The 26,937-nt window shown below is 37.7% G+C and overlaps 1 protein-coding gene across 2 annotated transcripts in view; it reads left to right on the top strand.

Annotated features, from left to right (window-relative positions):
* Positions 1-9,337: 9,337 nt before the first annotated feature.
* Positions 9,338-26,937, top strand: part of LOC117416702 (BMP/retinoic acid-inducible neural-specific protein 3-like) — a 38,431-nt gene continuing 20,831 nt past the window's right edge. Inside the window, exons 1-5 of one of the 2 annotated variants that reach the window (XM_059034884.1) lie at positions 9,338-9,694; positions 14,370-14,470; positions 15,261-15,552; positions 22,025-22,215; positions 25,422-25,612. In XM_059034884.1, coding sequence (XP_058890867.1) covers positions 15,308-15,552; positions 22,025-22,215; positions 25,422-25,612 — 627 coding nt within the window. In that variant the 5' untranslated portion in view covers positions 9,338-9,694; positions 14,370-14,470; positions 15,261-15,307. Of the gene's footprint in view, positions 10,094-14,369; positions 14,471-15,260; positions 15,553-22,024; positions 22,216-25,421; positions 25,613-26,937 lie in introns of both variants that reach the window. The other variant, XM_059034883.1, reaches the window with a different exon arrangement.

The raw sequence follows: 26,937 nt of genomic DNA, 5'->3' as shown, positions 1-26,937 counted from the left end.
GACTTTTCTCCACCTTTTCCTCCTCAAACTCCCACCCCCTCCCCAATCCTCATCCTTTACAGATGATGACTTTGCCTCCTCCTGCTCCAAAGTAGAGGACATTCAGAAGCTATTATCCAGACCATCTTCTCCTCCCCCAACACCAACTGAACACCCCCTGCCCCCCCCTCCTCATTCTCAACTTTCACACCTCTATCTGATTCTTCAATCCAGGTTCCGTCCTGCACACTCCACGGAAACATCCTCTCTGTAAATGACTCTCTCCTCTCTGCTCGGGCTGCCTCCCTCTCCTCTATTCTAATTCTAGTTGGCCTCTCCTCTGCCTTTGACATTGATGATCATGCTATTCTCCTCTCCTCTCTCTCTGATCTGGGGATCTCAGACACTGCTCTTGCCTGGTTTTCCTCCTATCTCTCTAACCATTCCTTCCAGGTTTCCTGGTGTGGCTCTCTCTCATCCCCTCGCCCCCCTCTCTACAGGTCTACCTCAAGGATCTGTCCTAGAACCCCTCCTCTTCTCACTCTACACCCGCTTGTTAGGCACTCTCATCCCCTCGTTTGGCTTCTCCAATCACCTCTACACTGATGATGCCCAGATCTTCCTCTCCTTTCCCTCCTTTGACTCCCACATATCCTCCCGCATCTCAGAATGCCTCTCGGCTATCTCAACTTGGACACATTCTCACCACCTCAAACTCAACCTCTCGAAATTTGACCTCCTTTACTTTCCTTCTGTTTCCTGTCCCTCCTCTGACCTCTATTTTATTATCCCTTGATTCTATCACTCTTTCTCCACCCCCTTCTGCTAAAAACCTAGGTGTTATTCTTGACCCCTCCCTCTCCTTCTCTCAACACATCTCTTCCCTGACATACACTTGCCGCTTCTTTCTTAGCAACATCTACCGAATCCGTCCGGTTCTCACTACTTATTCCACCCAACTCCTGGTCCAAGCTCTTGTACTCTCCAGATTGGACTACTGTAATTCTCTCCTTGCTGGTCTCCCTGCTTCGGCTATCCACCCCCTTCAGCTCATTCAAAATTCTGCTGCTCGTCTTGTTTTCTCCCAACCTCGCTAGTCTCATGCTATCCCTCTGCTTCGCACCCTCCACTGGCTACCTACCTTTGACTTGTTCTTGGCTACCGTTCTCTTTACCACACTGCCCCCTCCTACCTCCAATCCCTTGTGTCTCCCTACATTCCCTCTTGCCCTCTCCACTCCTCCTCAGCTAACTGACTGATCATGCCTTCCCTCTCCATCCTCTCGTGCCCGCTCCTTCTCTTCCCTAGCCCCTCAGTGGGTGGAACCAGTTACCGGTGAACCTCAGTATTGCTCCGTCTCTCACTGCCTTCTGCCGTCTCCGCAAAACCCACCTATTTAGTCTGCACTTCTAGATCTCTTGATCTGCCCCTCCTACTATGCACTGGACTTCCCTGATCTACGCACCATGTTACTGGATCTTCAGCTAATGCACTATCCTTACACTATTGCAATATTATTATGTCTCTGTTAATATAACTTGATGTAATCCTAACTTGATGCATCCTTGTTCATATTGTATTTTAGTGGTATTATTTGCACTTACTGTAAACTATACTGTAATATATATTAAGCTTGCATTGTAACCTTGTATTGATCTATAACCCCTGTAAGTCACCTTGGATAAAGGAGTCTGCCAAATTAATAATAATAATAATAATAATAATAATAATAATAATAATAATAATAATAATAATAATAATAATATCTTTTTGTTTTATACTTTTATTTATAGTTTACAACTGGCATGGGAGTGTTGAAACGCCACAAGAAAACTATGCATGTGATTCTTGTTGATTGATGACTTCCTATAAAAATGCAACTCCAAGCTGCTTTAGAAAAACAGCCCCATGTGACTCTTCAGGGACCTCTCTGCTGGAGTCTAAATATAAGACACGTTGCTTGTGATAAAGGAGAGCTTTCCAAAAACTAAACAGGGAGCCATTAAAATATGTCCCCTAAAATATATATTTTTTATTTCTTTATTGTTGTGTTGTCTTAAAAGGGAAAACTAACTGCTGTTTCTGCCCATTCCTATGGAAGTTATTTTCTCACATAATAATAATTTATTAAACAATCATGTCAGTCATATTCTACACCCACTACAGAATGTATTCATTAGTTATCTAGTGTCTGTCCACCCCCCCCCCCCCCCTGCCCTGTAGCCCCGTGTGGCTATGCATTCCCAGCAGGGTATAATAAGTATTTGTAAGTGGTAAGTTTTATATTTTATAATTATACCAAAAAAAGCATTTTTGCAAAAAAAAGGAAAAAAAAAACAGCAGCTAGGTTATATTTTGCCAAACAGATTGTTTACCCAATCAATCTTCATAAGTCCAGAGCTTCATTACCAGTGTAAATGCTATTGCTATTACTAATAGGTTGTGTCTTACCAGTCCATGAAGCTTGAAGTACACACATTCACTAATAATGATTATATGGTTCTTTCATGTGGGATTAGGTAGCCTTGATTTGAAAACATAACAAATACAGTGCAAGTCTCAGATCATTCACAGGCAGGTCGATTAAATATTACACAAAGAGAGAAAAGCAGACAGGAATACGCTTCCCACCTGGCTCCCTACCAGGAATTCCAGTACCTTTGGTGACTTGAGCTGGATTCAATTAAAAGTAAATTGCATTGTTGCAACATTGAATTGACTGTGAAAAGAATTTCAAGTGTGTTTTTTTTTTAACAGCATTGTCTGAACCAGCATGAGCAGTTGAACAACCAGTGCTGACCATTTTTGGAATTTGTCAAAATATACAGTATATCAAAAAGCTTTCAAGCATGCCACATGTGCCTGCTTCCATACAGGAAGGGTTTGTTTCCTCATTCAGATGCATAATGGGTTCTGTAGAAACCAAGTGCTTTCAAGATTTCTGAATGAGACGTGTGTGGTAGGGAGGTCTTCCATTATTTACCGCAGTCACCTGTCTGAAAAGCAAGCACATTTGACACTTCAAAGAAAGGGGGAATTTAAATACAGTCAAGCTATTTTCATATAACTTCAAAGGAAGTGACTGAGCTTGGTGACAATTAACACCAACATCAACTTTATATAAAATAATGGTTTGCGATTAATATAGAAATACTAAAATAAACTTAGTTCATTTATTAGTAAAAGTTGTGTCTAAGTCTTTCTCGGTCTTAAATTGAAGATTAACATTTACTGTACATCAGACATTGTACATTGTCCTTTAGTAGAGGAGGTGATGTAGTCCAGTTGTTAAAAAAAGGGCTTGTAACCACAAGGTCCCCGGTTCAAATCCCAGCTCAGCCGCTGACTCATTGTGTGACCCTGAGCAGGTCACTTAACCTCCTTGTGCTCTGTCTTTCGGGTGAGACATTGTTGTAAGTGACTCTGCAGCTGATGCATAGTTCACACACCCTAGTCTCTGTATCTCGCCTTGGATAAAGGTGTCTGCTAAATAAATAAATAATAATAATACTAGTAGTAGAAGTACTTGTTTTAAATATAACACAAACTTGTCTTTAATCAGACCATTTTCACAAACTGTGATTTCCAATCATAAACCCATTTAGTATTAATTCTGTTTATAGTAAATTTGTACATTACTAGTCCCATTGAATAGGCTGTACACCATATCACAGCATCACACCACCCTGTCTGGGAATCACTGCAAGCTGGTGAGAAAAGTTGACCTCTGGGAACAGCACGGCAGATAGAACATGGCAGCTGTGTACTGGAGCTGAGGAAATGACTGACTGGAATCAGTGGTAATCCCTGTGGGCTGCACATCACTGCACTCAAAGGAGTACTAAACTTGCTGACAATTTAAAAGCCACTTCTGTTTATGAGCTTTGGTACCACTAGTCACTTTTCCAGATGATTTGAGAGTTGAATTAAATTTTTTAAAAAAGAAATGTTTTAAGTTTGTTCTAGTCTGTAGAAGCATGCGTGTTTCTTTCAGTAAGTGTTCTGAGCTGGAAGAAGACTGTTTTGTGTATACTATGTATACTAATGGTATATATGCTAGTATATAAAGCAGCATTGCCCATTAATACAGGCTCACAGCCAAAATGTATCCCATTCTATGATTATAAATTAATTATAGGCCTGTTATGTTCAAGCTACCTGTCAGTGTTCCTTGTATACTGGGCAGTTTTAAGCAGAGGTCCTGGACAAAGTCACCTTTTATTATAGCAGGGAACTCTCCTTCGGGCTGAATGAAGAAGCAAAGAGGAGACACTTCTCTGATTGCAGTGATAGATTTAATGCTGAATTTCTTTAACATTTATTATTTAAGAAAAGCAAACATATTGGTAAAGTGGCTGCTCAAAATGTTAATATACCCCTTTGGCACCTGTTGTACCCAAGTTTCATGAACGCTTTTGGTTTGGATAGAGAAAGAAGTGAGGAAAAAAATCTCCACTAAATAATTCAAAGAAACATTTCCTGCAGGACAGTTCAAGAGATACAATTAAAAAAGCATTAGTGCAAGGTGACGCTTTGCCAACAGTTGAAATTGTTCGACAGCTTCAGGGAATTGACCTTCTGTGACTCAGTCGTGAGCCTACATTCCTGACTTGGTTTCTCATCTTCACAGCTCCACTGGCGCTTTTTCTACAGGTTCAAAGGCAAAGAGGTTGCCACCTTTTTATTGTGTGAGAAATGCAAGAAAAATGAAGAAATCAGAAGCCTTTGTTGCGTTTGAAAAAAGGACTGTAAAGTGGTCTTTTATGTGCCTGTCTGAAGACTGGGTGAACGCAGTGGCAGAAGGTCAGCTGTAATAACTGACAATGCAATTGGTACAATAAGACGACTTTGCTTCAGGTCAGTACACTTTCCCTTCATCACCTGGAACATGCCCACCTTTGGATTGTGAAAATCCACATGGGAACATTTTTCTTTAATAATATCACACATTATTTTTTGTAAAAAATTTATAAAAGCCTAATTTTAGAAAAGCCAAACATCGCTTTTCACCGTTTAATGCATTATAAAGAGACTGTAATACCCAGCATTGTGTTATGTTGCAACTGTGTTTTCTAGTAATTACAATAAGCTGTGGGTTCATTCCTAGGTTTCTCTGGAGTCCAGTCATTGCTTAGCAGAAAAGAGGCATATGTCATGCCTCTCCAAATGTAATGGAATAAAAAATGAGTGAAAACACAGCCCTGAGATGTATTGCTTCAAAGTAAGCAGTATGCCTCTCTCTGGAAGTAATACATAGATATTTCTTCCTGATCGAATGTCTTTGTGACATGTTTTGTTATGCAGCAATATGAACCATACTATTTAACACTCCAACATGACATAATTTCATGTAACCCATGAAAGCCTTTACAGTGAATCCTAGATTTGACTCAATTCAATACATTCCTAATACAGTGCATTATCAGTTGGGAAATATGTTTGTGCAAAATGGCAAAAATCTGGTGTATTGGGTTCAAATGTAAAATTCCAATACATAATATAAGAAAAGACTGAGCATAGTGTGTCCTTACAGCAAGTTAAACAAACAGTGAGTGATTAAAAGCACATTTTGAATGCTGTGTCCCACCGCAACCTTGTTCAAATGTAACTTTATTTGACGACTGTTTCTATAGTTAAGCTTTCTGTGCCTGACTCCACTTCATCAGAAAGCAGACTTTCCTCACATTCTCCATTGGTCTCAAAACACCAGTCTCTTAAACAAAAATGTAATATATTAAAAAACAAACCAAAAAAAAACACATCTCAGGAGATTAAAAGTACACACACCTCAAGTGTTTGCTGCTAGTTGTGTAACATTATCAATTTAGCACAACTGCTTTGGAACTATGGCCCAATGTAGGTATATATATATATATATATATATATATATATATATATATATATATATATATATATATATATATAATTTATTTATTTCTTAGCAGACACCCTTATCCAGGGCGACTTACAGTCGTAAACAAAAATACATTTCAAGAATCACAGTACAAGTATTAATACAATTAAGAGCAAGATAAAATACAATCACTTCGGTTCTAGCAAGTACAAGTATATGACAAAATATGATTCAATAACGGAGCAGATAACAGTGTCAGTGATAGTTACATCAGAATATAATTAAATACAAAATACTACAGATTAAATGACCCGTGACAGATTACAGTACTCTAAAGTACAGGATTAAATGCAGTAAAATAGGGAGAAGATAAGAGTAAGAAAAGTGCATTTAAGGAAGAGTGATAAGTGTCCAGATGGAAAAGAGGAGTTTCTACAGGTGCTGTCTGAAGAGGTGAGTCTTGAGGAGGTGCTGGAAGGTGGTCAGGGACTGGGCAGTCCTGACATATGTAGGAAGGTCATTCCACCACTGTGGGGCGAGGGTGGAGAAGGAGTGGGCTCTGGAGGCAGTGGAGCGTAGAGGAGGTAGAGCCAGTCTTCTAGTGCAGGAGGAGCGGAGAGGGTGAGTGGGTGTGTAGGGAGAGATGAGGGTCTGGAGGTAGCTGGGTGCAGTCTGGTCAAGGCATCTGTAGGCGAGTACAAGAGTCTTGAACTGGATGCGAGCGGTGATCGGGAGCCAGCGGAGTGAGCGGAGCAGTGGAGTTGCATGGGAGAAGTGAGGCAAAGAGAACACCAGGTGAGCAGCGGAGTTCTGGATGAGCTGGAGCAGACGGGTGGCGGACGCAGGGAGGCCAGCCAGGAGGGAGTTGCAGTAGTCTAGACGGGAGAGTACCAGGGCCTGGACCAGGAGCTGGGTGGCTTAATTGGTGAGGAAGGGTCGGATTCGAATGCTGCTCAGGAAGAATCGGCAAGTGCATGCCGGAGTGGAGATGTGCTGGGAATAAGAGAGGCAGGGGACCAGGGTGACTCCGAGGTTCGTAGCTGAGGAGGAGGGAGAGAGTGTGGTAGTTTCCAGCGGAATGGAGATAGAGAGATCAGAGGAGGGGGAGGAGGAGGAGGGAAAGAAAAGGAGGTCAGATTTATATATACAGTATATATATATATATATATATATATATATATATATATATATATATATATATATATATGCCAGTTTTCTATACCAGTGTCTATAAATTGTAAAGATCTCATATTGAAAATGTCAGCTAGTGTCATCTTCAGTTTCTTTAGAATTTATGACTGAGTGTTTACATTTATGATTAAGGAGCTGAAATTGTATATGGTTGGATGAATATGCTCCATACCAAGTATTCATGCTTTGGGACCATTACTGTGTTGTCACCTCATATCTCTTCTCATATCTTATATTAACATAGAAAAATAAAACATGAATCTTAGTTAAACGACATATTTTTCACACTGGCATTAAAGTATAATACTTTTCTGCAGTTTCAGTACTGATTTTATATCTGATCTCTCGGTCAGCTTTTGCAAGGGCACCCTGGGATAGGTGGGAGTCAAAGAGGAGGAGGACATGAATGCAGTGATCCACCAGATTATGAAAATGCAGCTATAGAATCTAAAAAATGTACTTTCTCTACCCCACTCCTCTTAGCCCACACAGGTTTTATTGTTATTTTCAGTTGTTGTTATAAATCTCATTACTGGTAATAAACCAAGTAGCATGTGTATTTTATTTTTTCTTTGAAATTCCTCTGAAGCTGAACCATCTCAATAGAAGCCTTCTTCACCATATTTGTCTTCGATACTTGATATTCCCAGGCCCATTTGTAAATCCACCCATTCATTTGAAAAATTTTGCCTATATGATGCTCTCTAAAGTAGTGAAAATATAACTCCAAGAACAATTTCCAAGAGCAGTTTATCCCCAAACAGATACAAATACCACATTGAAAGTGGCACCAAAGCTATCAGAGCTGTTAACCCAATGTAAATATGAAGTTCAAACATATTGCCCAGATAGCTTATGTAGCATTTTTGTCAAATGTTATATTGAAAATCACTTGTATTACCAAAATAAATAAATAAATAAAATTGAATCACTACTATAAATGCCTGTGCACTTAGTTTTTTAGGTTTTATTGTGGCATGCATTCTAGTTTTAATTAAATAACTATTTAAAAAAAAAAAAAAATGTAAGGCTGCATACTGGCACTAAATTACCGAAGGGTGAGAGTTTCATGGCTCAATATTCGAGACTGAGATAAAGGCTTCTAAACGCATAAAGAATGTCACATCATTGGAATAAAATAGAAGTAAGAAGCTAATTTTTGTTCCTTCTTTTTTATGATCGGTAATCCATCACTGGTAGCGTTGACATGGAATTACTTGAGAGTTTAGACACAAGATATGTACAAGGTCAATATCATGTATCATCATAGTACTGAATTCATACTTTGTGGGCAATGAAAAATGTTGACATGTGAAAGGAGTTGAAGCTACACTGAATTAGTATAGTTCTAACCCCAGTGGTGGATTACATTTTCAGACAGGTGCTTGAAGTACTGACAAAGCAGCATGTGGATACGTGGATGTTTGTTACCCAGTGCATGCCTTGCCTTTTACACTAGGTATAGATGAAAAGTTCCAGACTTTAGCACTGTCGGCTCTTCTTCTTCTAGCACAAAATTAATTAATCTTTTTAAAGGATTTTGTTTAAAAAACTTGAGTGCTTCCTGAGGCATTTTTGCATCAATACATCACTCAAGCAGATCTGTATTTAAAACTGATGGAGAGTTGCTATGTAGGTCAAGCCAAAATCCTTCGATACAACCTGGATACTCATCCACAAATCGACTGCACAAAATAAATAAAACAATAGCATGTTTGTTTATTACATGTGTAATATTATTATATACCCACTACTTTCACCATGCTTACTGTATTACAGTATAACTACAAATAAAACATTTTGATGTTACATTGTTCCTGTTTCACATCACAGTATTATAAAACTTCAGAGGTATAGGGTATAGACATGTCAGAACTCATATACACACTTCAGACAAGTTCTCACTTCTCACTTCAAGCTCTTCAATCTTGGCTGGCACCAGCTATGAATGTAAACAAAGGACACAAACTGGGGCTTGGGAGCTGCTTTGTAGGATTCCTTGGGATATACAATAATAATGCACATGTAATACACAAATAAGTTATCTTTATTTTATTTTATCTACCGTTATTTTATTATTATTTTAAAAATATTATTATTATTATTATTATTATTATTATTATTATTATTATGGACAGCAAGCCAGACAGGGGAGCTGTAAAACTAAATTATTGTTCAAGTGATCGTGCTTCATGACAGCAGGATGCCAGCACAACACGGGTGATCATTCCTTTTCAATAAGGCACTGTCATCGTGTATCGACCTCTTTCATCCCTGAAGTGAAGAGTTATCTGGATGCAGTTTTTGTCCCTTCCTGTGTTCAAATGCATTTAAAGTTACACAACCAGTCAGAGCCTATGAGGTGTGGAATTAAAATCAACTGATTCGCTGTTTATTCGGAATGAAAGGTTGATTGAAAGGCGTGCGTGTGGGACGGAGGGTGGATCCATACAGCACTGAAGCGATAGTCACAGCCAGTTAGTCAGAAAAGTGGATATCTAGACTGAAGCAAAATGGGAGAAGCGGAAGGCGCATCTCATTTTCAAAATAGCACTAATTAATCCAAAAGACTGAACAGCAGACGAAGTATTGGATTGGCATTACCTTTATCTTGCAAGATTTGCAGTTCACATCTTTTCGAAACTCGTCTCCAGATAGCTACAGTATATGGTGAGAACTACCGAGACACCCCAGACATGCAGTACAAACGTATACATGTTTAAACTTTGCAGTTATAAGTGTTTTTTTTGTTGTTGTTTTGTTTTGCAGTTCCATTTTTTCAGTGCTGCAGTAATAGGAGCGATTATTTTTTAAAAAATCAGATCACGTTCTTTAAAAATGCTTTTGTCCTCTTTCTAGCGGCGAGAAGGCTTTTTTTTCACTTTTTACGTTTTATGAGGAACATTAATCGGAGGACTTGTTGTTTGAAGTGGAAAACACGTTATAGTGAACATTATTTCATGTAAATCCTGATATGCTACTGAAACCGGCTAGTCTCGGAATACTGCATTTTGGAAGCAATTTTTAGTGCCATATGAATCTGTAGATGACTGCGAATTTAGCAAACAGGTATGTGTTCGCTGTACACTCATATTAATTATTCAGTAATTCAGATATATACACTGTATAATTGGTATACGGTACCGAAAAAAAGTGAGAAATAATTGACGGGCAGGGATTGGAAATGTTTTTCTTTTTTGGGGTGTTTTTATGTGTTTAGGAGGCGGAGGCTAAAATAATAGCGGTCTAAAAAGTGATTTGGGAAACACTTAAAACAAAGCAATACTTTTATTTGTCTGTTATTAATGGGTACCAATTTCTTTGGAATCATGTCGATGCTATTCCAATCTCTCTCTCTCTCTCTCTCTCTCTCTCTCTCTCTCTCTCTCTCTCTCTCTCTCTCTTAATTGTGATACTAAATTAAACTATTTAAAAGTTAGATGCTGTTATTCCACACATCAATTTTATTTGTAAAATTTGAATACTTGATTTTAAAAACAGTCCTATTATTGCAGTATAAATTACAGTATATAATTAATAAAGTAGGATGTTTTCTGTGTGGTGTGCAAGACATTTTAGTAATAAATATGATTAAAATTAATTGTACAATTTCAACTTTCAAACTTTATTTGCGTTGCAAAAATGTTTGATTAATTTGTGATATTGTACACTGAAGTTAATATATATATATATATATATATATATATATATATATATATACACACACAGGAATACATTACACTTTTTCATTATTTCAGATAGAATAATATTTATGCATGCATCAACTACAGAAACTGCCCCCCCCCCCCCACACACACACACTTGTACATTGCAATTATGTCGTGAGTGCATGTAGTCAGCAGCTTGTAGATTAATTGCAAGAAATCATGTATGATTTTTTTTTTTTTACAACATTGAACAAAATATTTGTTGATTAACTTATTCTTTATGAATCCATATACATTTTAGTTTTCAATTGCAATATATTTTGTTTCCAATTTATCAATAATTATATACAGCTATCCTTATCCATGCATGCTGCAGTATTGAGGGCTTCATGCTTAGCCATATAGAGGTGTCATTTTTGGCCCAACTCTCAAAGCCAGTGAGAGACAAAAATGGAACAGATGAGATAATAATGCAATGTGGTATTAATACCACCACTGTTATTAATACCACGTTTTATTTATTTAGAATTATATGGGGTGTGACATCTGCTTGCTGCTAGACTTACAGACTAATGTTAGCATTTGCTGAGGAATTTGTTGAACTTGTATTGCCTACCGGTATAAAGGAGCACCAATAACAAAAAATGTAACAGCTTTCTACTGACGAAAGCCCTGTGGAATTATTATTATTATTATTATTATTATTATTATTATTATTATTATTGTAAGAACATTATGTGGTAGTCTGTTGCAGATTTACTACCAGTATTTTGAAAATGTACTCCACTAAACTTTTTTTTTTTTAATATACATTTAGTAGTTGCCAATTAATTTTACCCCGTTTTTCTCCCAATTTGGAATGTCCAATTGTATTTAGGCTCAGCTCTCAGCTAACACCCCTGCGCTGACTCGGGATTGGCAAAGAAGAACACACGCTGTCCTCCGAAGCGTGTGCCGTCAGCCAATCACTTCTTTTCACTCTGCAGGCCCGCCATGCAGCCAACCCAGAGCTACAGTGTCGGAGGACAACGCAGCTCTGGGCTGCTTACAGGCAAGCCTGCAGGCGCCCGGCCAGTCTACAGGGGTTGCTGGTGCGCAGTGAGCTGAGGACACCCTTGCCAACCTAAGCCCTCCCCCCTTGGGCGGCGCTTGGCCAGTTGTGCACCGCCACCTGGGAGTTCCAGCCCACTGTCAGCAGTGGAATAGCCTGGTCTCGAACCAGCGACGTCCAGGCTATAGGGCGCATCCTGCACTCCATGCTGAGCGCCATTACCGGATGCACCACTCGGGAGACCCCCTCTACTAAACATTTTGACTGGATATTTTTCATTTCATTAACTTTATGTGCTAGTAGCGCTATTCGCAGGCTAGGATCAGAATTGATGAAGAAGCTACCCTTCTCTAGGAAACCGTGTATGTATGTGCATAATATGTTTGTAAATATAGAAGCAGTCAAAAATGTTTAACAAATAATGCATGGATAGTGCAAAGCATTCTCTTATGTAATGTTGGTATTTATTTTTTATTTTTTTTAAAATGTTTTATGTCTGGGTTTGTTTTTGTTTCCCTCGATTTATTTTTTATTTTTTATTTTTTTTGGTGGCCAAATAAGGCAGGCTGCAAGTGTGGTTCTTTAACACAACCTAAAGCCAGTTTAATAAAGCTGCACGATATCAGTAGTCAGACAAGGCCAAAGTGGAACACTGACAGAAGCATTTAAATATACCCTCCCATATTTTGTATATTAATTGGGCCATTTTAATTTTGAAGGAGACTTTTTTTTTCTTAAAAGAACACTACCTGCAAACCTAAATTCCCTAACAGGTACTACCAAAATAGCGTGACAAAAAGGTGAGACTTCTTTTTATTTTTGCATGTAAACCAAGCCTTTGATTGTTTGTTTTATTTTTCTTACCAAATCATAAAAAGCCTATATCCCCACACCAAATTGACCCAATTGCAACATAAGAACATGATTAACATAATTTGATGAAAAGCCATTATGGATACACTCTTAGGAGAGAGTCCCTTCCTAACTTTTAACTGATTGAACACACATTGGTATTTATAATATATGGACCTACTTATATAAAACCATTATGGTATGGTAAAATATCCTACATTTTTCTTTTAGAAATATATCCATAAATTATAGTATGTCTTTTAAAAATAAAAAGGCTTTTTTTTTATTTTTCTTACTGGGAAGCCATGGCCTCCCCTGGTTCCTTGTGGTTTTTATATGCAGCATTATCGGTGCAAGTGTTCAGCATGTACACTATACACAATTATACTTGGAATCAATTACCAATAAATATTTTATTGTTTCTTTAATTTCCAATCAAGCTTAAGGAAAGGAAACCATCAATCTCTGGCTGCCCAGTCTGACTTGTGTTCACTTCATTGTGATAATGACCCATTGGAAATCCAATTATCTTCGTTCTTAAGGAGTTTGACAGCAGCTTTTAAATGGCTTAGTATGATGGTTAAATGGTAAAATCCAAAACTGCTTGTGTCTTGAATTATTTTAAATATAGAATTCAAGCATTCAAACTAAACATATATACCTTTTTTTTAATAACATAGGTTATTAATGCATAGTATAGACATAACTCACATCAGCTTTGAGACAAAACATAAATATGATGGTATAGTTACAGTGCATAGGGTGTAATTGGGGATGCCCCCCCCCCCCCCCCGCATTGTTTGTATCTCTGGCTGAACGAGAAGACACAAGGTTGCCAGCAACATATGACTCTCCCTCTGTGCTAGTGCTGTAGAGCAGCATGACATTTTTATCAGCTTTGCTTAATGCCAATAAAGCTAATTTCCATTCGGCACACTTTTACAAGATACTGTAAATGGTTTCATGTGAAAGTCAGAAATGTATCCCTTCCAATCTGATCTGCCTGAATCTTCCTTGCATTGTTTAGCCTTAACCGTAACTTTTTATTTATATATATACACTGTGTTTAAGATGATTGGCTTTTGGCATATAATCACACAACTGCTCTGTGCAAAATCAATTTAAATAAGTTAAAACATGAGGATTTAGAGCCTGTGAGCAATTGAGAATGGTCTGTGAATCTTCTGTACAATTATTTGGATGTAAGTGTTCCAACATGACATACAATTGATTACCTCAAGCTATTCACTACAAATCTATGGCCTTCTCCGGTCACAATTTTACCAGTGTAAGCAGCATTTTTTTTTTTAGAAACAGTCTTGACATTGCAGTATTAAAATCAATATTTCTACCCATCGTGTTCTTGAAATGTCTGTCCTCCTCTTACTCCCCACTTGCTCACGTGTAGAACTAAAAAAAAAAAGCGTTTCTTGCTCTTTAAGGTTGATTGTCTTTTGTATCATCATTTTCAGATGTGTGTAACTGTGGTTTGCATTACAGAGTGGCAGCAGTAAAGCTTTTCATTTTACATGTGCAAATTATCACCAATTGTAATTTCTCATGATGGTAAGGTGAACTAAAACAACAGGGTCCGATCCAGAAACCGATCTTCTAAATGTTAATGGATCATCTCAGCACGAATACACTTGTAGTAGTAATGTAGTGCTGTGTTTTAAATGTACTCTCATTTGGTGCCAGTGTCACATTCTAAAAAACAAACAAACAAACAAAAAACACCTGTAAAAGGTTCTTATTGAGTGTTCTTTTGATTCAGGCGTCAAGTCAGTCGTGGGTCCTGTTATAATCCATGAAGGCCTGTGGTTTCTGGAAGTCGTGTCTGGTTGGGACTGGTTGGAAGGCAGAATTATAAAACTGGTAAGAATGCCTTTTATTTTTATTGTGTATCTCAGCTGAATGTGTGACTCTCAGACAAAACAAAACAGATTAATATCTGGCTTAGAAATGCTACTCACTAAAGAAGCTGCATTTGGCGAGTTGAGTCTGTAGGCAGGCCTTTTGGACTATACAAATGCACTATCAAATGTTCTTGAAGACAGGGAAGCTTTTGGTGACAGCAGAACTATACAAGAGATATTCAGCTTGCCACTGATATAGCGTAGTCAATCAGCTAGAGCCCCTTTCACACTGGCACTCCTACCCGGGTCCGGATCCTGGTTTAGGCTACCCGGGTTACAGGGTTGACCCCGGTCCCAGCAACCCACCTAAGGATGTGGGTCAACATGCTTTGACCCGGGATGAGCGAGACAAAATGCATGACAGCCATTCGTAAGCCGACGACATAACAAACATTTCTGTTTAGCCATATTTCTGTTGCTAGAGACGCAGCATCGATAAAGAAACATTTGCTCTAATCAACATTTGGGCCAACGGTTCATTCCAGAGAAGCTTGGTTGGAAGCGTCTGTAACAAGCTGCTTCCGGGGCATTGATACGTGCATTGTGTACTTGCATCTGTCACCCAGGTCAACCCTGCTTTATCAAAAGCAGTGTGAAATTGCCAATGTAAAAGGGGCTAGGTGTCTACTGCAATCTATTAAAAAAGTTGGGTTTGTTCTGGGAAATAGGTTGAAAAAGTGGAAAACACTAGATCCCTATATTTAGTTACTGAAAAACTGCTCTTCCGCTTTGTTTTGGTGCATTCACAGGTCCCCAGGGATTACTAGAACGATGGTTCCAAGTCCACAGCTGAAGCATGTACTGGTACTGGTGCGGCACTGCTGCTGTTAGGTGGCTCTCTCTCATGGTTCTATCAGAGTGGACAGTCTTGAGCCTGCACTGCTGGGTTTTAGCTGTCAGCACCGCATCAGGTCAGCATGAGACCTCCATGCCCATGGACTGGCTCCTGTCTGACAAAGGGCCTTTTTACCGCTCACAAGAGTATACTGAGTTCATAGAGCGGCACCAACAAGGCTTCACCACCAGATACAAGATATACAGGTACGATATATCTGAGGATTACAAAGGAAAGGCCACCTCACACACACACACACACACACGCACACACACGCGCACACACACACTATAATAATTATTGTATTCAATCTACATCATTACACTATGCAACAAATTCAAGGGTAAGGCCATATTTTAAATATCTTTGTTTTACCCAAAAAGAGAACCCAAATTTCAACAAGGCTAGATTGAAGCATAATCAGCTGATGACAACTGTTTCATTAGCGTACATGTGGATCAATGACAAATGTTTGTTTAGTGTATTAACGCCCTGACTAAGGGCTAACTCCAGGGTTGAAATGGAGTTTAGCCTTATTATAATGCAGTACAGTGCTACTGCTGTAGTGTTGCTTTAGGGTTTCTTCTGCCAAGGGAGCTCAGAGCCTAGTAGATATTCACCCAATGATCATTTACACCACAGTAAGGAAATTGTGTATATTATCATCACAAACTGTGTGTGCTGCAAGTACCGTCTATTGAACAGCAATCACCACTAATGACTAGAAAACATCCTAGTGTCACCCTTTAGGCCCGCAGACTTACAAAATGATGTATGATACCAGACACTTACAATCGCAAATTCATTTTTAAAGAGCTAATAATATGGGTTTCTCAGTATGTGTGTGCTGTGTGTGTTTTAATGCATTATATTGGTCTTGGTATTTTTTTTTTTTCATTATGTATTTCTAATTAAGATCGGGTACATGTCTGAGGGAACCAATGTTCCAATTACACAAAGTACATGTACAGAATGTTAGAATGCAGACACAAGTGTTGCATTATGTAAAAAAAAAAAAAAGAAAGAAAGTACAGAAAATGTGTCTGCAAAATTGAACAGGTATGTCTCAAAACAGCTTGACAACAAGGAGAGTGTCACAGAGATCTAATATTGCTGAATGCAATCAACTTGCTCTTTAATCCCATACTCAGCATGAACCTCCAACATAGAAAATGTAATCAGGGAGGACATGTATAATATTGCAAGCAAAATAAAGCATACCAAAATGTTTCTGTCTGCACAGTACTAATATTCTTGAGTTCATATACAGTACATGTGGATGGCACTGTTTGCAGCAAGCTTTAATATCATTAAGGTATTTCTGTTGATCATGAATTCTGGTTCGGAATTTGTAGGTGAAATTAATAAACAATAATTGCATTCTAAGTTTGTAGTAATACTTAATATGGTATTTTACCAAAATTGTCTTTAGACCAAATAATCCAATCTTTCACGGTGTGTAATTGTCAGTGTTGAACAGTAGATCTTGACACGTGGATAATGAAACATATTCAACAGAACACACTGCAAATGATGCCCTGGATATCAATGACACTTTATAATAATAAAGTAAGCTAATCACAGATAGCTAAACATTGTCTGCAATAGAGTTTCTTGAACCAAACTACAAAAGCAACTCCTATTTCTTTTCTTAGACCAGCTTTTCCTTGAGGTCATCCATATGCTAAGCTAGCCTGAAATACGCTATGGTTTAATTTAAGACGATAGCATCAACTTCACTGTTTCCATTACGCTCACAGGAAGCTAAGTACCCTTTATAAAAACAAGAAATGGTTGGAAGCCTGCTGGAAAATTCTGAATCAGTTATATTTTTGTGATGCAAGTGTGTTGTACCGCTTCAAAAGTTCACATAACGAAAATTGGGGTACTGCAGCTTCATAACCCTTTTCTGGGGAGAGTGGGGGATTGGATGGAGTCGTCTGAATCATCCAATCAAACAAGAGCAAAAAAACCTTTGTGCTTCCATTGGATGAAACAGATGCCAGTGTAGCTGCTGATTGGTGCGTGCGTTTTTACCTTTCTTCAGCATTTAATATGTATACTGTAAGCGTTTTAAAAAATACTTTAAAGGTTACGATGTGCAATTTCATGATTTGAATTTGTTTGGATTTAAATTGCAAAGCAAATCTTCTCAGCATACGGCATCAGCCATACCTTTTTTTTTGTATACGTCACTGCTTAACCTTTAAATAGGGTAACACTAGGATGTACAGTACACATGGGTGAAAGAGTCAAAATGGCCTCACCCAGTTCCAATCCTATGATTCATGTAGAAATGCCACAAAAAACATTATGTTTTCGGATGCACTTAATTTTTGTGACCGTTTTAAATTTATTTTTATTTATTTATATTTTTTGTCTTCTCTTGCTGAACTGTAACTTGAGACCGTAGGCGTCTATCCCATAGAGCACAGGGGATGCAAACTGCCGGTATATATTTTTTGCTTCTCTACTTTTTTGCTCAGTATATACACTATTATTTTGTTATGGTTTTGCCTTTAAAAGGTTTGAATTGTAACAAAAAACGGAAAGTCATTCAGAAAAGCAAGAAGTCCGACATTGATAAAAGAAGAAGGGAAAAAAACCACAATAAAACGCACCCTACACGAACATTAGTTTGACCCATAGTCCAAACTGCACTATTTACTATAGCTGACGTTAGCAGCAGCATGTCTGCAACAGAAGATGCTGGGTAGTTTGGAGGCTACAAAAAATGATTCATTAAATAATATAGGCTTGGTATTTGTTACTTCAGTTTGTTTTTATTCTGTATTAATTACATTATATTCATTTAAAAAAAGGCAAGAGAACCAGGTGTTTTTTTAAACAAAGGCCTGCTTTTACTTTAGTGAACTTGGCTAGAAATGTTTTTGGTTTTTTTATTATTAAAAACGTGTCGCTGTTTATTGAAATTCATATTAAGCTTTTTGTGCTCATTCAATCAACCCAAGTATTAATGTGTGCTCAGTAAGTACGCATTGAACATTTTATGCTGAAACACCTGCCCAATTTTGTAGGTTTGCAATTACTAAAACTGTTTGCTTGGTTTCTTAGAGCTTCTTAATTGTAAAAACAAAATCAATGCATTTGCCTCTCTACGCTCGGCAGTTAGTCCTTCCGTTTGCCGCCCACTTTTTAACAAAGTTAGGCACCTATGATTGAGACACAAAATTCTTGGACAATTGCTTCTGACATTGATGAAAACACTGAATTGTTGAACTGCTTTTAGAATGAAGCTAGGTAGGAAAGCTGACACAACTAGGTTTAATTTACTATAGCTTAGCTCTCGGAGACTTCAGTTTGTATACATTATATTATAAATCTGTCAGCTTAACAGTGAAGATACGAGGAAGTAGACAAAATTTCATTTTTTAAACAGATTTTACCTATTTAAAAGATTTTTTACCGATATTAAAGCAGCCAACCTTGGATTCTGCTGTGCTCGGTGACTTTAAAATAATGCCTGATTTTATCTAGTTTAATTTATAAAACTTCCATGTATGACTTCCAATTGAGATATCTCTAGGTGTCATAATTATGAATGAAATCCTTAATTACCCACATTTATCTTGTGGGTGTAAAAAGGACATGTTCCACGTGTTCCGGTGCCAATTATCCTAATATAATGATGGTGAAAGAACAGGCTAGCATTAATTAAAAGGCAGGATTTTATGAGATAAAAGGACACAGAGCATTTATGAACTTGGGGTTTTGATAAATTGTAATACATCTTGTTCTTTAAAAAAGGAAGTACAGACAATCTCTTAGTTGACTGTGCTTTATCTTTTTAGTTGCCATTATTACATTACATTATATTGGTAAAATGTGTTGATTCAAGACTCCACTCCACTACAATTTAAAGAAATACAATCTGAAAATCGGTGACTAAGGTTCTCTTTCTGGTTAAATAAAGTTGAATAAGTACTACTATTGCTTTTGTATGACACTTCTATCACTAAGGTAGAAACAAGGTTGAAGAGCCATTGTTTGACACTTGAATTATTGACAACAGGTGATGTCTACCTGATCCTGGTCTGTGAAATCCTTGAAAGATGTAAAATGCTGGCAGTCCTAGTCGGGCATTGTAAGTGAATAGAAAACTAAATGAAATTGATTCTTTTGGACCTAGGTTAGAAAAATGTGTTGTTGGTGACATCCTTTTAGAATATGGAAAAACCTTTATGACCTTGAAAAGACAACGTGACATTGTCTTGCTTGCTTTCAGTGCCCCAGCTTCAGGTGTGTATATTTCCCTGAGGCTAGCCTTAGGGGCCTGGGGAATATTCTGGGAGTGTTTGAATGGCGTGGAGAACACTGATGTCCTGTAAGGGGGGGAAATGCTCCAAGAATGTTTAAATCCACCTTCGATCTGACATTGATGTTTCACCCTTGAACATTTTGCTATTTGTTGAAAAAGTCTGTGTAAAACCAAAGAGAAATTAATCATCATTGCCAAGACTGCCTACAGGGAGACAGCAGATTGATAATCAATTATATATTAGAGCCACTTATATTGCTATTTAAAAGTAATTTTAATTGCTCCTTTGTATGTGCATTCAAGGGAACTTGATGTAGATTTGCATAAGATTTACAAAAGGTTTTCATGGCAAATGTAAATCTTAAATCAGGGAGAAACAAGAATCACCTTGAAAGGTTATGATGTACTTTACTATTTCCTTTGGTAATATTCCCAGCTGAAGTGCTTACAGAACGCTGTTGTGCTGCCAGGACTCTAAAAGAGCAAATAAACCTGCCTGGTTAGTTTTACATTGACCTCTAGATGTGCAGTATTACCAGTACTCAAGGTGTGTATTGGATCTTCCACAGTGTGTAGATTAGGCTCACAGTTTTATGAGGAGGTAACTTTAAAATGATATGTGAATTATAACTCCACAATTCTTTATAAATGCCATTCCAAGGATGATTGGATGAAATGTGTCCACCCTGAATTTCAGTTTCATCTTGAACATTGGTCTCTGATCCTGTACCCTTTTTCTGGATTGGTTTGATTCCTATCTATCTCATCATCACCAATTTATCTTGCTGGGCGACTGTAACTCTGAAATAGGTACTGTTCAGTTTGGCGTTCCTCAGGGCTCTGTTTTGAGCCCTTTGTTGTTCAGTGTATACATGTTACCTCTTGGAGACTGAGGTTATGTTAATTGGTTCTAAAATGGGTGTAGCGAAGTGTAATCCAATCAATATTATTTTTTTAAATTCCATTTTACCTACCACTAAAAGGAAGAACTTGCATGTTACCCTGGACCCAGAGCTTTCTTTTGATTTCCATATTAATTCTATTAAGATGAAGTTATCAAAATACAGGTAGTGGACAAAAAATGGAAACACCAATGTAAAGTCACTTAATAGGGCGTTGGGCCACTATGGTATCCCGTTCTGTGGAGTTCTCGGAGGACCGTTTTTGATGAAACTGGCTGCTCGCGCACCAGGTTGAAATTTGCAGTCAATTGATCTGCAGTTGCTCACCTGTTTTGCCTTGCACTTCGAATTAATGCACAGCTATCACAATCCTGGAGTATGCGCTTCCGCCCACTGTTGCCCTTTGCTGATGATGTCTTTCCCTCGGAGTTCCATGCCGACATCACCTTAGACAACTAAAACCAAGTATAATCCATTTTTGGACCTGACTGTTGTAAAGTTACAGTGCACTGGCAGTATGGCTTCACATTGTCATGTACTGTAATCTGATTGGATGTTAGACGCTTGCAAAGAGGGGGTTGTGTGTTTTTATTGGTTTGCTTTGGGATACAATGGAGAGGTTTTAGAACTTGTGACTAGTTACATAAAAAGAAAAAAGAAAGTGATATTGGACTAAGATAATTAAAATGTTGGTACTGATGCAAGAACAGGACTTGTTGCATATTCATCAGTGACTGTTACTGGTACTTAACGTATACATTGTTACCAAATGCTTAAATAGAAAATGACTTCAACAAATTGCCCCAGTCACACTCTAAAATCAAACCTGTTTTTGTTCTTTTAAACTCTAAGGTAGTTTTTTTAATGCTTCCTGCTGCTAATCCCACCAAATCACAAGCTTGCCTGTAGCAATGCCTGTAAAGTGTTTCATACAGATAATCGAGCGTGGGAAACTGTCAGTTTGCTATTTTGAACGGTTGTGACTTGAACACTAATCATGTCTTGTTTTGAAGACTCTTAAATTTCAAATTTCACAAAGCCTAATTTGTTTTCCATTCAAATCCTTGATATGGAAATATATAAAAATAATAAAATGTTTGTGATTATGAATTACCGCCGTCTCAGACTCATCCAAATCAATTTTGACTCCTGCTAACGCAGTATTTAGCTGTACGGGGGACGGGTGGATAGGACAGGACGGAACGGGACACACCCTGCGTAGTAGGTATGCATTGGGCAGTATTTACTTGACTGAAAACTACTTGCAGTACTAAAATCTACTTGCATTGCCCTTGAAACTTTTTTTTTTAAAGATGTGTGCCCACAGTGCTTGAAAAATGCTGTCATTAGAGGGATGCTATATTGCAGAAGGGCAATCGTTTTAATAGCCAGGACACTATCAACTGAGTTTGGATATACTGTAAAATTGCTAATTTAAATTCTGTATTTATCTATTGTAGCAATTTTCAGATGTGTGCTTTGTTTGCTGTGTTCCAGGGAGTTTGGTCGATGGAAGGTCAACAGCCTGGCTGTCGAGAGGAGAGATTTCCTCAGCTCCCCCCTGCCTCTCTCCCCTGAATTCATCACCAGCTTACGGCTCTTGGGGCGCAGACCGAGTCTACAGAAAATAACAGAAAACATCATCAAGAAGTATGGGACCCATTTGCTACTGGCAGCCACACTAGGAGGTATGAGCTTCCCATTAAAGTGTAAACCCCATATTTTTATACTCTTAATAAACTTAATATAATACAAGATCAATAGCTTGACCTGAAGAAAGTTCTTAGCAAGTTTTATGACAATTGGACAAGCAGTTCTCTAGACATATGTAAAAATGTACTGTTGCCAATGGCATCTTTTACAAAGGCATCCCCAGTGGTGGAATAAGTCATGGGCCAATGCAATATAGTGTACAGTCTGTATCAAAGTGCAGTTTACAGTAACAAGATAGTCATAGTTGGAAAAAACGATATACGTTTCCAAAGAGCCCCTTTAGGAATGTAAGGATTCTATGACAGCACAGCACCCTCACAGTCATTATCATGTGACGTTTTGGTACTGAATATGCAATTGATCCAGGTTATTCCTCAGGCAGATACAGTAGCTCTCAAAAGTATTCACCCCCCTTTGACTTTTCCACATTTAATTGTGTTACAACATGGAATCAAAATGGATTTAATTAGGAGTTTTTGCCACTGATCAACACAAAAAAGTCCATAATGTCAAAGTGAAAAATAAAATCTACAGTAAAGTCCATTATTAAGAAATGGAGAGAATATGGCACAACTGTGAATCTGTCTAGAATGATTTTCTGTTTTGTATTTGTAATTAATTTAGAACAATTTGTAGATTTTATTTTTCACTTTGACATTATGGACTTTTTTGTGTTGATCAGTAGCAAAAACTCCTACTTAAATCCATTTTGATTCCATGTTGTAACACAATAAAATATGGAAAAGTCCAAGGGGGATGAATACTTTTGAGAGCCACTGTATCAAACTTGTGATCCTTTGGCTGAAAGCTTGTGTTTAACCTATGGTGACACTAGTTATATTTATACCAGTGAACAGATTATCAGTCTTAACTGGTAGTCTTTCAATTTCAAATGTTAGATAATGAGAAAAAATAAAATAAAAAATTGCCTGCTGTTGTGACCAGGTTTTAAGATTTGGACATAGAATTTATTTATAATTTTTTTTTAAGGCATAGAAATTTTCTGCATTATCAGAACCGTCATGAGAAGTAGTTTTACATTATTGATTCATTGTTTGTTGGCTATATTTGGTGCACAAGTGTAACAACATCCTGATGCAGCAAAGAAGTTAAGCCCAAGGGATGTTATCAGACAAGCCAGTCAATTCGAAATTCATTTGACCTTTGTGCCATTGGACTAGATACCATTTAATGGTTATTGTTAAATGCATTCAGGTTATTTGAATAATATTCTGCTTTGTCAGTTAGCATGAAAAAATGTCAAAGACATTTTATGGCAGCTCTTTGCCACCTAGACCACTCATCAGCTCACCAGTACAGTAAAACATGCTAGTAGGGTCAAATTGCCCATTACCCAACAAGTCAACCAGTCTTAAAGGATAAACAGTGTATCTATAATACATATCAAATTAATATCCTTCACCCCTTAGTCAAACATTGTCAATTCAGAGTAGTTTACTGCTTGGAGACTGTGCTTGCATTCCACATTGCCTGACGTGAGGTTTTTATGTTCTTTAAAATGCAAATGTTGTTTAGGATCTTCATCACTGCCAGAACAGCTTTCCTTTTAACCGCAGGGGAGCTGGAGGTAGCACACACTGAAAGGTAGAATGAAAAACACATTTTATGAATGGTCTGCCAAGCATATCAGCCTGAATTGTATTCCTTTGCAGAACAAGTTTTGATCTGTCACAGCACACACACACTTTAATAATCCTTTCCTTTATGCAGCAATAAAAATATATATAAAATAATGGATATTATCAGGCACTGTAAATTTTGACTTTTTCTGTTTGAATTGCAACTTTACCAACTGAAATGTTTAAAAAATGCACAAAACAAAACCCCAAATAAAATATGTATTATTGGAGTAAAGTATGTTTTGCTCAGCATGTTACTGGTGCATCGTCTTTGTTTAAAGTGCATCACGACTTTCATCTGGCATACAAAGTGAAATATTAAAGCATATGAACACAATGATGCTTTTACTTATACAGTAAATTATTATGTGATGTCTACCTGTCATCACCCTTATAAAAGTTTACCGTAGTCAATTTACATGTTAATTTGGCCCCATTCCTATACTCTTCATTTACACATCTTTACCATGGTGAACCATGAATTTACAAAACCCTACAATATTATGCTTGTCTAAGCTTTACACCACCTATCATGTGTTTTATAATTAGCATGTCAATGAAAACAACGAAAGAAAGCCCAGCTTTTCTAGTATTTTCAGATGCTGCTCTAGATGTCTCCCTGTCGATATACATATTGGTGCAGTTTCCTTGAAAAAAACATTATTTTGGTTTTAAAAGCAAATGTTGACCCCTGCAGTGTCCTGTACCTACCTTGCCGGTACCTTAAGCATAGAAACAGCATGCAGTATTGCACCATTACAGAATTAGTATAGAAACGCTGTAGGCAAGAAAGCCGGTCTGTGGCTTTTGCAGGCACTGCAGAGAGAAGTTGTGATAACTGGGTAGTTGTTCACCAATGGACTGCGTTTCTAAAAATGTGCTAAAAAGTGGTCCAGCATGAATGACATTGATTACTAGTTCTGAATCAGTACCACTGACTTGCTGACTGACTCCAATGTGCCACACACATGTATCACAATAACACTGTTTCAAAGCCAATTTGCAAAGGCATGAAGGGTTTTAAGTCAGGGACATCACTACTATTCTTTGAAAATGTTCCATGCCTTTGTACTTTTTTTTTTTGTTTTTTTTTTGTGTTTTTTTTTTACCTCCAATACCTCTTAATGATAATGAAATGTTGAAATGTTTCTGACTTTTTAATAATTTCGCTCATTTTAGTTAAATCCAATACTGCTGTAGAATTCTATTACCCATGGTCTTTCGTTCCCTCATTTCAGAACATGTAATCTCTAGTGGATCCACGATAATTGTTTTCATTTTAAGCTGCCTGGTGGGTTTTTGTAATTTGATCGTAATTTAATACTCTCTTGTATGAACTTGAAATACATGTTTCTTTTACAATAAAAAACAAAAATCAACTTGGATAGGGTTTGGCTGCAACAACAGTGGCTATTGGCCTACTTGAATTAACATTGAAATTCAGCATGCGATTCAGCTAACTTGAGCCACATGTTTCAACACTCCAACACACAGTGAGGCCCAGAGTGCTCCGTATAATCCTGTTTTACTGTTCCTCCTAGGAGAAGAATCACTGACCATTTTTGTGAACAAGAAGGAACTGAGTAAGAAAAGAAATGTGAAAGAAGCCGTCAGCAACAGTTCAGCAGCAACTCTGGAGACGCTGCATCAGCTGGCAGCCTCTTATTTTATTGACAGGGAGAGTACACTAAGAAGACTGCACCATCTCCAGATAGCAACCTCCGCCATCAAGGTACTTTAAGTCTCCTAATCACACTGTCTATATAAACTTACTGAGCTTTCAAGGTTTCTTATAAACTACCTTATACAGCTCATTGTGCTGGGACAACAGACATAAGCATATCTGTTATCATCTTTCTTTTGAAGTAGATACGTTTTTAATTGATATTCAACTTCCTGTTTATTGACGTTCAGTTACATGTTATTGATATTATATAATTAAATGTTGCCAGCATCTATTTCTACCTTTATCATAGTGAACAAATGAAGGTACCATGTTCACAAATATTTACCACCATGCTAAGTTAATCCTTGGTTAAAAGACCTCCTGCATATGTGGTGGGTTGTAACTGCATGGCACCAGTTGTAACAGGCTGGTTGTCACTCCTGGAATGGATTAGCTTTGCGTTGTGTTTTTTTTTAAATAAAGACAGTCTCAGACCGTTCTTGGGTTCTCTGTGTTCCTTTATTTTGCCTGCTTTGTGAACATAAAACATGAAAGGAATGAGTAGTCGCCCCTCACAACACAGCCACCTATACCAATCAGAGAGGAAACCAATCACCTTTCATGCAAAAATAATATTAAAATAAAGAAACTAAACAACAGCCCACGCATATGTGCTAGGCCTCCCACACAATGCACTATTCATGTTCTCAATAATTTCTAGGTCACTGGAAAAGAGTGATTTTATAAATGCTTGTCTAGCTTGCTGTTGTTGTTGAGATTGAACATTGGGGAGATTGAAGTCTGAAAAGTTGAAGGCTGAAGATTTTACTTTGTCTTATGTTTTAGAAACTGTTTTGAGGAGAAAGGGGACAAAAAGCAGTTAAGACAAGACTTCCTGTTTTTTTTTCACGATCACCGAAGACTGTGAACATTTATTCTCCTGTTATGAAACATGGTGTCTGTAATGCTCTGCATTTTGCTTGTTATTAGTGTAATTAAATTGTGACATATAAAAGTGTAACCTGTCCCAAAGGTCTCCCCTGCAATAACTTTGCAATTAAAACCAATCACAGTAACAATTGCTTTTTGGCTTCCAAGGGACCTTGTGACTGCAGGTTATTTATGGAAAATTTAACTTGAATAATAGGCCCTGGTATATCTCTCATCACTGTATAGCCTCTGGCAAGAATGGTGTTCGACAAATTAATTAACTCATTATTACATGAAAAGCTCATCCATTACCATCAGTTATGTTTTGGTTTGTGAGCAGCTTTATAATAAGTTGAGTGAGAATGACTTTTTTAGAACAATGCACGCTGGTGAACATTTCTTTAGAGATTCAGTATTTACGGCCAGGCTTGTCAGTGCTTTTGTTTCTCATCGCCGCTCTG

This window comes from Acipenser ruthenus, chromosome 12, assembly GCF_902713425.1.
Source record: "Acipenser ruthenus chromosome 12, fAciRut3.2 maternal haplotype, whole genome shotgun sequence".
NCBI lineage: Eukaryota > Metazoa > Chordata > Actinopteri > Acipenseriformes > Acipenseridae > Acipenser > Acipenser ruthenus.
This window is presented reverse-complemented; position numbering and strand designations above follow the sequence as displayed.